Below are 15805 nucleotides of genomic sequence, written 5' to 3' on the forward strand. Positions count from 1 at the left end.
AGCACAGGCGTGCAGGGGAGGCGGCGGCGTGTGCCGACGCCCAGAACGGCCAGGGTGCGGTATTGTGACGGTGTCACGGGGAGGAACGCGCGTAGTCATATGCTCCGGGGATGTAGCCATATCGGTGAACCTCGTTAACAAATCTCGGTGTCGTGCTCGTGTGATTGCGTGGTACTCGGATGATTGACGGAGTGCCTTGATTTTATTCTAACAGAGGACAAGGTGGATCACTTGCTTCTCCAGTGTGTGTGCTATCCAGGATCTTGCTTTAGAAGGGCGATAATCGATGCTGACTTTGACCCCAAACCTGGTGGACTACCGCAAGAAAGAGGATTCCTAAGATGCACCCCTGGTAACACTTGTGTGGTGGAACTTATGGAAACTACGTAATATGGTCGACAGCACCCAGCAGGTTAATGTGAATGGCTTGGACATTGCTGCGCTCATCTTCGATGGAGGAGACTGATAATGTCAATGCTTTGGAACCTCGCTGGAGGGAGAGGAGTTGATGCGTTCATCGAGCAATAGTGTAGCGTGTAGTACAGGTAAATCTTGATAATACAAGCACTACAAGAGATTAAATTAGAAAAAATAACACTAAAACTGACGGAAAGGAGCGGCCGGGGACTTGGGACTGAAGAACGAGAGATAGAATGAAGACTCAAACCGGTATACTTGTCATCCTCTACGAAAATCACATGACTGATAATAAGAAGCACATAAATGAATAATACAAAGCAAAATGGTAATAACTGATAACTGAGCATTGCATTTTTTTCTTTCTACTCCCTTCGTCTTAAAATAAATGTCTCTAGTTTATATTAGAACTAATACAAAGTTGACAACATTTATTTTGGGACGGAGGGAATAATTTGCATGACATGTCCAAGTGTTCTAGTGGATCGTTTGTTAAATCATGACCGCCCCATAAAAGACAACTATTTTCCTCTGTACCTAAATACTTATAGTTGGAAAGAACTAGTACAAAGGGAGTATATGACATTTCTCTTGATGTATTATAACTATATGGCATTTCTTCCTCGATGTATTGTTTTAGACAGGCAATTAGCAAGATTCATTCTTATTAAAGTAATTGCTTCTCAGTAACTTAGAACTAGTAAAGAATCGCTATCTATCTAACTGGAAAAGATTAGTAGTATAACAATGTGGGAACAGACAACCCCGTAACCAGGTGAAAATTAACCCCAGCAGTGGAGCAAGATCACCTTCTGTGATTTGATACCGTTCAAAGCAGAAGATTACTCAAAAAATTCTACAGAAACCTAACAAATTTCATACCAATTTGGCCCCAGTCAAGCATAACTACAGGGACAGGGAGGAAACACGCCACTAAAATTTTCCTAACTTTATCAGAAAAAGAAACTAAAATTTGCCTAGTAAAATGTTCAAACACTGACAGAAACATTTGGCACACACAGGACAGGGAAAAAAATTTATGCATGTCTAGGCAGGAGATGAAACATTTGCTGCTCTGCAAGCCGCAGCTCAGAAAAGATCAGCAGGTTAATAGTAGATGCCTAAACCACATGCAGCAATTTGGATGCGGTGCACCAGTATTCTTTAATCTACTACACATTCAGATTAGAGAAATGTATTGATACTACGACATAAACAAAAAGGCTGTTTAGCTTCAGATAAGGGATTAGTGCTACAAATGATGAAAATTCAACAGAAACATGATATAAAGGTACAAAAGCCCTTTGCCATTGAACACAACTCGTAAACAACCGAGGGATTGTTCCTTCAGTTTTGAGCTTCAGGCTGGAAAAGGCCAAACACAAAGAAACCTAGTGCATAATACTTGGAAACTCGGACATTCCAGCACAATGGACTCAACTGCGTCAAAAAAAAGGACAAACAGAGCCTAATTGACTCACTGGGACCAAACAAGAAATGCTCAATGACCAAACGTCTTAAGAGGTTTGTTTAGCGAGAAGCCTGATAGACCTATTACAAGATCCTGTAACAAAGAAGCAATAACTTAGAAAGAAAGGGGGCAGAGGAAAGCATGCACGAGAAAAATTGAACAGATTATAGGGCCATTACAATCACCAAGATCTCAACATGTCAAAATGTCAGTCTAAGGGTTACTAACGTTCCCCTGCAACCTTTTGTTGCCACGGCACCTTTCTAGTCTGTTCACAGCTGCAAAATGTGGAAGTTGTACTCACCCGGTCAGTAAGTTTCAAAACAGTCCCGGAAGCCAGAACTTCTTTCGATGGGAATTAGAAAATCCAGTATTAGGAATTCAGATTTTGAACGGTGCCATCAACACAAGAAAACAGAACACCAATGTGAAAAATATGAACACAAGCATATGTAATTATCTGCAGGGAAAGGCCACTTGTACAGCATATAAATCTGAAATCTCACATAGTGTTCATTTCCCCATTACAGCTCTGAGTTTACACATCAATCAGGGACAAAGTATGAATGGCAATGACTTCTGGTGGTAAGCATACACCGTTGAGCCCTTCTGGGAAGGTAATGACCAAGCATGCGCTATGCTGCCATATCCTCAAATGTTCCATTACACGGCACAAAACCATGAACTTGTCCATAACCACTGCCCCCAAGCAACTGTCCAACTAATCGTTAGCCAGTCATATCAGATGCAACTGCAACTGCAACAGCCAACCACTCTCAAGCAGCTTTGGCAGCGGCACCCATGCACAACAGCTTGCAAAGTAAACCACAGAACCTAGCCACTTTCTCTCCTGCAGTTCCCTGGGAGAAGATACCGGTACCGGTCAAAATTCTGAAGCAGATAACTAGGAAGATGAACAGCAGAGAATGTGCTTGGAATGGGGCCCAACTTCGCAATGATTTCTTGGAACGTATGCTCTTCAGGAAGCATGTCAAAAAGATCCGCCCCTCTGCAGATGACATCTTGAATCCTCTCATGGTTCAGGAAGTACTTGAATCTGATCCTATCCACATGGCTATAAGCTTGCATCTTGAAGACAAAATCACTGATGTGCCGGAAACAAAAACTGCAGTGCCACCCTGAATCGGCAAGAAGCACATCTGTCTGCCGAAAATGCGCATATCTTGTCTTCCCAGATACGTACCTGTGAATTGACGCCCTCCAACTCTTGTCATCCAGAAAAAACTCAAATGAGTACAGATAATTCCTGAGCTGAAGATGGACTATCTTAGGCGTGTCGTCGCACCATCTCAAGAGATTGATGGTGTGGCCACTTGGGATTTCATCAACATCTGACATGATCAATATGTCGTCATCTTCAATTCTTGCAATCCTAAGAAGCTGGTCCAGGGCAACCCTCTGATACGACTCCTCAACAAATGGATTTTCGCCCTTCATGAATCTTCCCCCATATGTGCCATAGGTCAGCCGCGATTCAGCAAATCTAAATCGATGGCGGTTTTCCTTGAAGAAGAGTGGCTTTATCACGCCAGTGAAAGTTGAGTTGGACTCAAGCAGGACGAACTCTGACACATAGGGGCTGAGTTCATTCCAACGAAGTTCAAGGATATCAAGCTCATTACTGAAGAGCACAGCATCGAAAACACGGCGTGGGGTCTCCCTGACTTTCCACCCATGTAACTTGCAGAGGTTCTCCATGGTGACATTCTCATTGTAGTAGTGAGGGATTATCTTGAAGGGCTCGGGCGGAGATTCCCAGATTGGCCGGAGGAAGTATGTGACCTTCTGGCCATGCTTATATATTATTAACATTACCAGCGGCACACCAATGAAGAGAGCCAGAAGTGCCCTGATATCAAACCCCCGAAGCGCACACTTGAGCCTTGACATGGCCATAACTGCCTTTGAGGTGGGCTGCAAGTGAATGAATGAATTCATAAGTTAGATAAGAAGGCAAGAAAGCAAAGAATAGACACAAGTAAATTCATCATGAAGGAAATACACCAACTGCTCCAGGCAACTATTTAAAAATTCAGCCACATACATGTATACTCTGTAAAGTCCATCTATCCCTAAAGCAGGAACAAACACATGCCTACACGGCAATAACCGAAGCCTGCTTGCCAAAAGGATATAACATCCCAAAGCAATTGCCGAACATTCTCTTTTCACAACAAGTTATGCTACACCATAAAAGGTTGCATGAAAAGGTAAAACTAGTAAACTACTGCTGTACTAGTAACGAACCGATGAAGAACTGGTGCCAGAGCTACAAGCACAAATCCAAGAGGATAATGACAACATTCAGTCACAAATAATGAAGGGCGAGGTTGGCAGGATTATGCAAGACAGCAACAGCTGAACCTAGAGCGCTGGGAAATCAAAATGTGCAAGCCATAATCGTACGAAGCCAGCTTTGTCAGCAAGAACGCTAGCCACAGACATACCGGTACTGGTAACTAACCAAAAGCTGCCCCTTTTCCTAACCAAACAGGGGTCCAACGGTCCACCGCAAACCTGCAATTTTGCAGAGCAACGAAGGTTTCACAGCACATGTGCTCGCGAACGAAGCAAGAAGCAGAGAAGCCCCGTGCTCATCGCGAGAAATATCACTACTCCAAAAACCACGCAGCCCAAAAACACGCAGTTCCGACACGTCGACAGATTCTACCTCCGAAAAGGCGTGAAGAATCGGAACTCCGTAGCTCCACCTAACAAAGTAACAATATCCCCCCATCATCCGAAGCAAAAGCATGGAAGAGCACACGGCCTCCCTCCTCTGTTCCTCCCAATCCCAACCAAATTCCGACCGGCATCATCCCAGCAGAAAACCGGAGCTTGGAAAAAAAACAAATATAGCAGCAGCAGCAGCAGCACGCATCGACGACGGCACGAGGACCGAATCGAGGCGCGAGACGGCGAGCATGCTGCGCGGACCTAATGCTCCAGGCATCCCGATAAGGGAAGCACGCATCTCTGGGGCCAGGGAATCAACCCCCGGCGGCGAACATGGCAGATCTGGGCAGGGGAGGGGAGGGGAGGGGGAATGGCTTACCTCGCCGCAGACGCTGCTGCAGATGCCGTCGTCCTTCTTGTGGGTGTAGCGGCTGGCCTCGGGCATCTCGGCGGCGAGGAGGAGCCCGCCGCCAGAGCAGGCGAGGGGGCGGGGGGTAAGAAGCAATTCCCCTCCAAGGCGGCCGCGCGCGGGGCGGGGGCGGGGCCTCCTCCAATGGCGCGCGAGCCGACGGAGAGAGGCGCGGCGCGCGCGCTTCGGCGGCCGGAATCTCCCGGGCGATCGCCGGCGGGGAGGTGGCGCCGCTGCGCGCGGGGGTGGCTCCGGCTCCGGCTCCGCCCCGGTGGTTGGGTGGTGCGTGGCTCTGGGCCTCGGGGTCCCTTCCCGTTACGGGGGTCTCGGTCGGGCCGTGGTGTGCTGGTGTTGGGGATAATTTACTCGCGGTGCGCGACGGAGTGAAGTTAAACGTGGTGGTGGGGGGTGGAGGAGTCTGGGGGGTGCCGAGCCTCCTAATTATAGCCGTTTGGGTGGCGATTTTGTCCGCGCAGCCGGCAGCAGGCCTCGTGCGCCACGCACAATGTTCCTCTTCCTCTTCCTCTTGAGACTTGGGATGGGATGGGATGGGCATCCAACGAATATGCTTCCAAGCATCACTGTTTCTCCATACCTCACAAAAAGGAGACTATCACTACTATACTACTAGTGGTATATTAGTTTTGCCAAGGATTTCTTTTCTTGAAATATATTTATTGTTTCTTAACACAAGGCTTACTGAAAATACCAAAAAAAATTCTGTAACCATCCAAATCCAACCACAGATTCACGAAATCTATCTACCGTGATAATAATGTCTAAACGCGTGGCGTCTGGCGCGTATGGATGTATTCGCGGTTCCCGTTCCTTGTTTTGCTTCCGGTCAAGCAGTTTGTTGTACTACTGCTACGAAGGCTAGTTCATAAAGCCGGCCGGCTTTCTTGGTGGGGGAAAGCCATTTTCTTTTTATGCGTGGACGACGTGGTTGCTAAAAAGGATCCGGATATGATTGGCATCCATCCAGCTCATCGTAGTTCCCTCACCAAGGAAGGATAACGTAGAACCAGGGATCACCGGGAGGCATCCGGCCATGTTTCTGTTTTGGTTTGCTGCTACCGGCTTCAGAAAGAACTTTATGATGCACAAACAAACAGATTAAAGTGCAGGTCATCCATCTTCCTGGCGTGCGTCCGCGCCCACCGACCCGAACCGGGACGGACAATTCATCGGACGCACGGCTCGCATGCACGCACCGCATCGTGTTCCCGAGACGCAAGTGCGACCGTGCAGGGCAGGGCAGGGCAGGGCATCTTCTCTCTCTCTTCCCTGCGGACGTGACGTGTGGCATGCGATCCAGGCGATTCTTGGACGGGATTCCCGGGAAGCCGTGTATTTCCCCATCAGTTATTACGTTGAGACAACAAGCATGGCATGGCATCATCCGGAGGATGGTTACGCGTAGCCGCACGCTCGTTTACTGCTGACCCGGTGCTGATTTGGACGGCGCGCACAGTGCACCTCGATCTTTTTGTTGGATGCTCAACTGTTGTTTTCCCCGTACATGCAGGTTTGAAAAGTCTCCCACGCACAGTACGCATGGATTATCTTCTACTAGTGATGATAAACGAAGGGGAGATACACGAAAATGAAAAAAGAGGCAACAGATATTGAGTGGCAAAGCGAGAAGTGGCCGCTGTGTGCTCGAACGGCGTGCCCCTGCCTTGCTCGACAGCAGCATATTTTGTTTTCAGTTTTCAAAGGTCTCTCGCGGCCGGCTACGAGAAAGATGCTCCTCTCGTGCGGAAGCCACGCCCGCCCAAGAAGAAACGGGCCGATCCCGCCGGCCGGCCGGCCGTCCACGCTTCCGGCGACGGTTGCTTCGCTCTCGAGCCGGACGAAAAGCGCCGGACTTGACGAGGGACGTCCACAGCTGGACGGACAGCGCCCATGCCAAACGGTTACGGTAAAAAATAATCTTGGACTGCAAGAAAATACTGGCATGTCTTTGTTTGGTCTATTTGGCATTTGGGTGCCCCGTTTCTCGCCTTCGTGCCGAAGCAGCAGCTACCTTCCAGGGGTTCCCGAACAAGAACATCGTATTCGTTGTTTAATTTGCCTCCTCCAATGTTACATGCAAATGAGAGTGGCATCGAACAAAGCAGCTGCCGCAAGATGCAATGACGTGAACTGGCCCCACTGGATTTCGGTGTTTTTCTTTTTTGCTAATACGTGTCTCAATTATTCTCTTTGTATCTAAATACTTGTAGTTGAAGAAAAAATACTGTAGTCTATTCCTCTGTCACTATCTATATCTATACCTACCTAATAATAAAGCGGTTATTGCTTCCGTCGGAAAACCCACCACGATATTTTTATTAAAAAAAACCTTGTAATTTTTGTGATAGGTAGAATCCCTGCCCTAATATTTCTTAATAAAGAAAAGTTCTGTACCATCACCGATCGTTGCACGAGTTGACGCTCAATGGATTGACATGATGCATGCTGGCCAGGTGAAGGAGCCCGTCGTCAATAGATAGCCGGACGTGACGGGAGCTTGCACGCAATAACTCAAATATTGACGTTGACGCATGCATGCATGTAAGCAAATTGACGGGCGAGGGTTGCTGTCGTGTTCAGTACACTTGTCCACTAGCCGCGCTCATCTTCCCAGGCAGTCCTGAAATCTTAAAAAAAGATCATTGGTGCGACTCCACGCCATCAAGCTCGCCCGAGGAGAAACGAGATCTCCTCCGCTCCCTCGTCTGTGAGTCTCATCGAAATCGAGCTCCTGGAGAGGCAGGAGCTTGCCTCGCTACCTTGGTTGCGCTGGTTGCCGGTCGCCGGCCACCGCACTTGCGCAGTTACCTCGAGTGCCTCCAAGCGACACAGATCTAAGGTAGGAAGGGACTTTGCGTGGAAAGAGAGAGATGAAGACTTAGAGAGACGATGCATGGACAAAATCGCTGGAAAGAGAATAACGGCAGACAACCAACCGTCAATAGCCTATCCATCTTAGCATCAAACCAAAACAAATATGGTTCCCACGAAGGGGCGTGCGGTGTGTAGCAAAATTGACTGCGTGATGTGCTCTAGATTTCCTATTATATTCTTTCTGATGCGTATACTATGGTTCATTTTGAGCTGAGATTTTTGCATGCACAAGTGGATTTTGTGCCTCCTAATGATTACGCATGTCTCATGGATTTGTGGCTACTGGCCTACTGCTTGTTTGTCACATGATTAGTCACGTGGAGATGGATTTCTGGGTACAAGTGATTAAGCTTGTGATTTTATGATCATTATCTCCATTCTTTTCTTGATCTCGCTTTTGCACCATCAATTTTTCTCATCTTCTCTTTTAATATGTTTTTTCTATCGTGCCTACTATTTTTCGTAGATGTTGGGCAGAAAGGTTATGCATGGGCAGATCCATCAAGATATTACTATACCTCGACCCAAGATCATCACGTGTGAGAGGTGGGTGTTTCGGTCACACAAAGACAAAAATGAGCTTTAGTTGCACACTTTAATGTTCAAATTTGAAGTTGTTTGTTCAAAATCCATACTAAAATGCGAAGAGTATTGCCTATAAAATAATTGTATTTTGCGCATAAAAAAACAAATATTGTTCTTCCCGTTGCAACGCACGGGCATTTGTGCTAGTAAATATTTAGGTAAAAGAAACTATATCATGATGATCATAACACTAGTCACGTAGGAACTAATAGAACATCACAACGTTAGTCTTTACATAAAGAAACACCAACAAAAAAGTTTCGTGCCGCGAAATGAAAGTAGCCCAAATTGTTAGATTTTTTTCGATGGAAACAACCTATCAAGGTTTAAGTTTTAGACTTAGCATTGATGGACACATTTTTCTAAATTTATTTTAGTCTTTTTGATGACATGAATTTAGTGAGAGAAAATGTTTTAATCGACTAGACGTTTATGATGACTTCTTCAATATTAAGATAATATAACGGTTCAGTCTAACGAAGATGTTCATAAAGGTTTAGTGTGTGAACATGCTAGATATGAGTGTATATGCGTATGTACGTGTGTATGCATCTGTGCCGTGTTGAAAAGAAATTTTGTGGGTTTCTTTGAAACCAAGAGAGAGAACATTGATATGAATACTTTAGGTTCTATTGCTGGTAATAAAAAAATTCGTGGCATCAACTACCTGCACTAAGAACTGCGGGGGGGGGGGGGGGGGTGTCCTTGTGGGCATGGATGCGGATGTTTTTGAAATTATTGGCTTTGTCAATAGGAGATATAGTGTGACTGCTACGGTTAAGAACAAGCATGATAAGAATGTTTGGCAATTTGTTGCGATTTATGGTACTTCTTATAATGAACACAAACTGGAATTTATTACTGAGCTTCATGAGGTGATGAGTTGTGCAACATATCCCATCATTCTGGGTGGTGAATTTAACTTAGTCAGATCTGATTCAGACAAGAGCACGGGTATTGTGAATCAGACAACTACTTCCGTTTTTAATGATTGGGTTAATAAATGGGGTCTGATGGAGATTAATGTTGCCAACAGAAAGTATACTTGGAGTAATAATCAGGAGAACCCGATTTATGCTACTATTGATAGAGTTTTTGTTTCACCGTCCTGGGATGTTCAGTGTCCTTTGTCAGTATTGAGAGCCTTACCTAGGATTGGTAGTGATCATACACCCTTGTTACTTGACATTATGGCTCGGAGAGTTGTCTCTCCTGGGATGTTTAGATTTGAGAAGTGGTGGCTAGATCAGCCTGGTTTTAGGGAGATGGTGGAAAAAGTTTGTAACACTCCTAGCGGAGGCAGAGAGGCCATTGATGTTTGGGTTCTTAAGACCAAGCGTCTTAGAAAAAAGATTAAAGGTTGGAGTGCGAATGTAGAAGCTGCCATTAAAAAGAAGAAAAGAGACCTGATTCAGGAATTTGACATACTGGATGTTTTTGCGGAAACAGACAGAGTTACGGAGGAGGATAAAAAACATATGAAGGATATTAAAGTTGAGTTGGAGGATATTTTAAGGAAGGAGGAAACTACCTTGTGGCGGCGGTCTAGAGATCGGAGGATTAAAGAGGGAGACAAGAATAATGCATATTTTCACGCTTTAGCTAATCATAGGCATCGTAAGAATCATCTTTCTGAACTAGTGGGAGACCAGGGCCCTGTTTCTACTACGGGAGAGATGTTGGACATTGTGACCTCTTTTTACAAAAACTTGTTTGCCCGAGAGGAAAGACATGATATACATCTTGGTCCTGCTTTTTGGCGGGGGGATGAAGTGATCACTGATTCTGAAAATGATGAACTACAAAAGAATTTTTCGGAGGAAGAAATTAAAAGTGCAACTTTTGGCTCATATGCCAATGGTGCTCTTGGGCCTGATGGCCTTTCTTTTTTTTATTTTATCAAACTTTTTGGGCCGTGATCAAGACTGACCTTATGGCAATGGTTAAGGATTTTGAGGAAGGGAGATTAGATTTGCAGAGGTTAAACTTTGCTTTAATCATTCTTATTCCTAAAGAGCCAGATGTCAATGTTATGAGGAAATTTAGACCTATGAGTCTTAGTAACTGTGTGGTTAAGATCTTTTCAAAGGTGTTAACTAATAGATTATCTCCTATTAGTAACAGATTGGTCTCTCCAAATCAAACTGCTTTTATTAAAGGCAGGTATATATTGGAGAGTGTGGTCCTTGCTCACGAAGTGATTCATGAGGTGAAAAAGTCTAACAGTCCAGGGCTTATGCTTAAGTTGGACTATGAGAAGGCATATGATAGAGTTAGTTGGGATTTTCTGTTTGAAATATTAGAATCTAGGGGTTTCTGCCCTAAGTGAATTTCTTGGATCAAATGCCTACTGCATAATAACACTTTTAGTGTTCGAATAAATGATACTACAGAGCCTTACTTTATGAGTGGGAAAGGTCTCAAGCAGGGGGATCCTATATCTCCCATTCTTTTTAATTTAGTGGCAGATGTCTTTTCTAAGATGCTAAATAAAGCTATTGATCAAGGTTTAATTTCTGGGCTGCTGGCTAATGCAATCCCCCGGGGGGGGGGGGGTCATTAGTCTGCAGTATGCGGATGACACGCTGTTGTTTTTAGAGGATTCAAATGAAAAAGCAAGGAATTTTAAATGGATTATGTCCTGTTCTGAGAACCTCTCAGGTATGAAGATCAACTTTCACAAAAGTGATCTCATCACTATCAATATTGATGAAACGAGGGCTAATCTTTTTGCCCAAATTTTCTGTTGCAATATAGGATCTTTTCCTATTAAATATTTTGGGGTACCTCTTCATTATGACAAGTTGAGGAGGGAGGATTTACAACCTTTAATTGATAGAATTATCAAGGGTATCTCAGGTTGGCTAGGTAGATATCTTACTTTTAGGGGCAAGATTATTTTACTCTGTGCTTGTATTGTGAGCATTCCAGCTTACCTTATCACGATTGTGAAATTTCTTAAGTGGGCTATCAATGCCATCAACTCCCATATGGCCCATTTTTTGTGGGGTAACATGGGGGATCAGCACAAATTCCATTTGGCTAGCTGGGGTTTGGTGTCTAGGAAGAAGGAATTTGGGGGCTTGGGGATTCCTAATATTAGAGAATATAATATGGCCCTACTAGCTTCCTGGGGGAAGAGATTTTTCCTTAGTAATTCTGGGGAGTGGAAGAGAGTGATCACCTATAAATATGATGTGTCCAGTCCAAATATTTTCCGGACCAGACAACAGTTAGGCTCTCCCTTTTGGAAGGGTGTGTCCTGGGCTCTACAAGCCTCCAGGAATTTTTACCATTGGAAGATTGGTAATGGTGTTAATGTGAGTTTTTGGCATGACACTTGGGCTGGGGATTGTTCCCTTAAGGTAAAATTTTGGGAATTGTTTGATATTTGCAATCAACAGGAATGTACTGTGTCTCAGGTTTGGGATGGGGTGGTGCTGAGGCTTTCTTTTAGAAGATGTGTAGATAGTAGGGTCATGAATGAATGCGAGAATCTTATTGGCCATATTAGAAATTACCCTTTATCTGATTCTCCTGATACACCTATATGGTCTTTGGAAGCCAGTGGTGCCTACTCTATTAAATCTTTCTATAAATGTATTAATTTTGGTGGTGTGGTTTCCCCTTTTGGAGATTCTTTATGGAAAACACTTTGGCCCCAGAAGATTCATGTGTTTTTGTGGCTTTGTCTTTATAACAAGGCACTAACTAGAGATAATGTGGCAAAAAGAATGACTATGGAAGATAATACTTGCTTATTTTGTAGAGAAGCTGAATCAATTCAACATTTATTCTTTGATTGCATGAACGCTAAACTCATTTGGGATGTCATAGCTGAGTTCTTTAAAATCAGTAAAATAACTTGTATTACTGAGGTTGCTTCCTTTTGGAAAGTTAACAAACAAAAACCTGTTCTGAATTTGGTGATTGCTGCCTCCTTGTGGAGTATTTGAAAATTAAGAAAAGAGTTTTGCTTCCAGGGGCGCATGTGGAGAAATCTGGACTGCAATCTTGTCAAACTAAGAGGGTTGCTTCATCGATGGGGAGTTCTCTGCGACACTGCACAGCTAGCCGAGCTGAACCAGTTCATCCTACTGCTGGACAAGAGGCGGGGAGAAATAATGAGGATTGCCTGGCACTGTGATCCGTGATATGTTGCAGAAGCTATGTTTCATTACAGGGTGCGCAAAAATGTTTAGGTGTTTTGTTTTGGTCCTGTAATAAGTAGATACTACTTCCTTCCAGGACAATTGCTTTTTGGTTCTGCCTAAACGAAGAGGTTTTCTTTTTCTCTTTCTTTGCTGGTGTGATGTTTGCATGGTTTGTATGGTTTGTCTATTCTGCTTCATTCTAATAAAATGGGGCACGGGGGGCGACCCCTATCGTTCAAAAAAACAAGAGTGGCTGGCGTTCATTAGACAAAGCAGACGCCGTCTATGGATATGGCCAATGCTACATTTTAAGAGGCAACGAACTCAGCACGTAGGGCAGATGACTTCTCTCTCTCCCACGCTCCCGTCCACCTCGGTGACCGCACCGGCGGCGAATCCTAAAATCCACATCTACACCTCCACTCCCCTCTAGTTCGTTTCCCCCGCGCGATACCTCAACATCTCATCTTCATGGTCGGTCCCTGCCGTCGTCGGCTTCGGGTCCGTCATTTGGCACTAATGGTGAGGGTTACGGGGCTGATTGCGTTGCTGCAATGTGCGAAGGCTTTGCTGCCTCTCATCGATGCCGACTCGCCGGAGGCCCGGGCGAAGACGCCGCGGGTGGTGCTGGACAGATTCCCCGATCGAAGAGAGTGGGCGGAGATCCACATCGACATCATCTGCTACGCAACGTTCGTCTAGAGCGCATGATTTCTCGGCGACGACGGTTGTATGTATGTGAAGTTGATGTTTTGGGCGATCTACGGGGCCGAATCATCGGATCCAGTGCAGGTGGCGCGGTGGGCGTTCTATCGCACGTCGAATCCGTCAAGGCTCAACATGAGGCCGCCGCGGGTAGACGCCCTGGCTAGTATTCCTCTGGGAGTGCTACCGTCGAGGGTGCCTCCTCCCTCCCCCCGCCGCAATGTCTGAATTCGTCTCACTCGACCATGGTTCAGATGCAACGTCGAGCCATTGACCCCCTCCATGGCCTGATGATGGAGGTACGAATTCACCCAGACTCTCTATTGCTTTGCGTTCATGGTTGTTTGATTTTCGTGCTCGTCGATCTAGAGATTTTGAAATCTCTGATGGTATATTGGTTTATGGATAAGGGTGCTAGGGTTTCTCCCCTTCGGTCTGTAACTGCTAGGGATTTGGAGTCCGTTTCTACGGGCGAGGTTCCCACGTCCTCAAGTGTTTGTTTATTGAGGGATGTGGCAGATGGTGAGCTCCAACCGGCGAAGGAGGTCGCCGTCGGTGGTGTTCCTGATACAATTCCGGGGGTTCCTCTGCCTCCCACGCCTTACTGGTGGGTCCTATGTTTAGAGCCCGCTTTTTGGGTAGGAAAACGGATAGGAGAAAGGCGTGTTCACATGTCTAACCTAGAAATAGAGGAGCATTTTGGTCAGCTCTGGCTCATTACTTCCCTCCCTGCCGCTGTCGCTTCTCCTCTCATCCTATTAGCGAGCAAACTATCCACCCTTCCGAGTCGTTGTTTTGGATTCACAAAGACCTCGTTGCTGCTGGATCATTCACCGCGGCGGACTGTCATCCTTCTACCCGCCGTCCCTTTGATCGTCTTCCCAGATCCATAGATCTGGTGAGGGAGGGTGTGGGGCCTGGTACCCTTTCCTTTGCTGAGATCGTCAAAAGAGGGGGTAGATGGCTGATCATCGTGGTGGCAGTTCGATCCCTCGAGCATCCAACCCGGCAAAGGCCGTTGTCGAGAAAACCAATTCTGGTGGTGCAAGCAAGGTGCGTGCTCTGGTTGCTAAGGATGTTGCTCCTGCTCCAAACTAACCAAGTCTACTACCTCCACTGCGACCTCTTCCCATGTACAATCATTTCAAGCTTATGATGTGGAGGTTGAGCAGATGTTGGATCCCAAATTCAAAGATATGATCTGGTTCAACTATGGAGGCCCTCGCCATTATGTGGGTAATTGTGTCAAACCATAGTCGTGTTTCATTTGACAACAAAATCACAACGTCAACAACTGTGTTGCGTGGTCCAAAATCCAGCCTACAACTGCATTTTTTAGTAGTGGTGCAAGGGGGCTTGGTTTCTACCATGTAGATGTCCCAATGACTATGAACATAGTTTGTAGATTGTCAATAAGGTTTATGCTTCATAATCCAATAATTATGAATGGATTGTTACTTGTTTATGAGGAGATATATGATAAAATACTTGCTTATACTCTAATATTCATGATGCTCTCATGTCTGTATTTTGGTTTTATCATCTTCTCCATCTCAAATCATGTGGCCATTATTTTCAAGCTCGGCTTTCGCTTGAGGACAAGCGAGGTCTAAGCTTGGGGGAGTTGATGCATCTATTTTGCATCTTGATTTCTTATTGATATTTGTGTTATTATTGTCCATTATTCCATACTATCATAAAATTCTTATGCCATTTCTCTTTGAATATGCAAGGTACATCATAAAGAGGGAAATATCTCGAAACTAGACTTGTGGACTGGGAAACCCAAAAAAGGTAGGAAAATCACCAGACTCCAAATGACCTAAAACTTCAAGGAGATTTTTTATAGAATATTTAAGAATTATTGGGCCAAAAATATATCAGAAGGGGACACCTACTGGCCACAAGCCAACAGGGCGCGCCCTAATTGCTTGTGGGGCCCCAACAGATCTCTCGACCCCCCTCTTCTTCTACAGGGTCTGTTTTACCCTATGAAATCACAAGCAACATTTCGGGACGAAGCACCACCGTCGTGAGGAGAAAACCTGGGCAGAGGCCCTTTTGCACTCCGGTAGTGAGATTCTGCGGGGGGGGGGATTCCTCTCTTGGAGGGGAAGATCGAAGCCATCATCATCACCAATGTTTCCTCCTTCGTGGGAGGACCAATCTTCATCAACGTCTTCACCAACACCATCTCATCTCCAACCCGAGTTCATCTATTGTATTCAATCATTGTCTCAAAACCTGAGATTGGTACAAGTGGGTTACTAGTTGTGTTGATTACATCTTGTAGTTAATATTTGTTGGATTACTTGGTGGATGATATTATGTTCACATCCTGAATCATTATTATTATACCTATGATCTTGAATATGTTGATGTGATGTGAGTAGTTATTATTGTTCCCTAGTACATGGGATAAGTCTTGTTATAAGTAATCATGTGAAGTTGGTATTCGTTCGATATTTTAATGAT

At 45.1% G+C, this 15805-nt stretch overlaps 2 protein-coding genes across 2 annotated transcripts; one reads left to right on the forward strand and one right to left on the reverse strand.

The window, feature by feature from the left end:
* Positions 1 to 2316: 2316 nt before the first annotated feature.
* Positions 2317 to 5487, reverse strand: LOC123427006 (beta-1,4-mannosyl-glycoprotein 4-beta-N-acetylglucosaminyltransferase-like). Its single transcript, XM_045110935.1, has 2 exons — positions 4965 to 5487; positions 2317 to 3823 (listed from the first exon to the last, which is right to left on the reverse strand). The coding sequence occupies exons 1-2, from the start codon at positions 5028 to 5030 to the stop codon at positions 2723 to 2725; spliced, it is 1167 nt and encodes a 388-aa protein (XP_044966870.1). The 5' UTR covers positions 5031 to 5487; the 3' UTR covers positions 2317 to 2722.
* Positions 5488 to 6516: 1029 nt separating this feature from the next.
* LOC123428599 lies at positions 6517 to 12838 on the forward strand. Its single transcript, XM_045112821.1, has 4 exons — positions 6517 to 6522; positions 6620 to 6918; positions 8353 to 8432; positions 12455 to 12838. The coding sequence occupies exons 1-4, from the start codon at positions 6517 to 6519 to the stop codon at positions 12616 to 12618; spliced, it is 549 nt and encodes a 182-aa protein (XP_044968756.1). The 3' UTR covers positions 12619 to 12838.
* Positions 12839 to 15805: the final 2967 nt, after the last annotated feature.

The sequence above is a fragment of the Hordeum vulgare genome, chromosome 2H (genome assembly GCF_904849725.1).
Source record: "Hordeum vulgare subsp. vulgare chromosome 2H, MorexV3_pseudomolecules_assembly, whole genome shotgun sequence".
Taxonomy (NCBI): Eukaryota; Viridiplantae; Streptophyta; class Magnoliopsida; order Poales; family Poaceae; genus Hordeum; species Hordeum vulgare.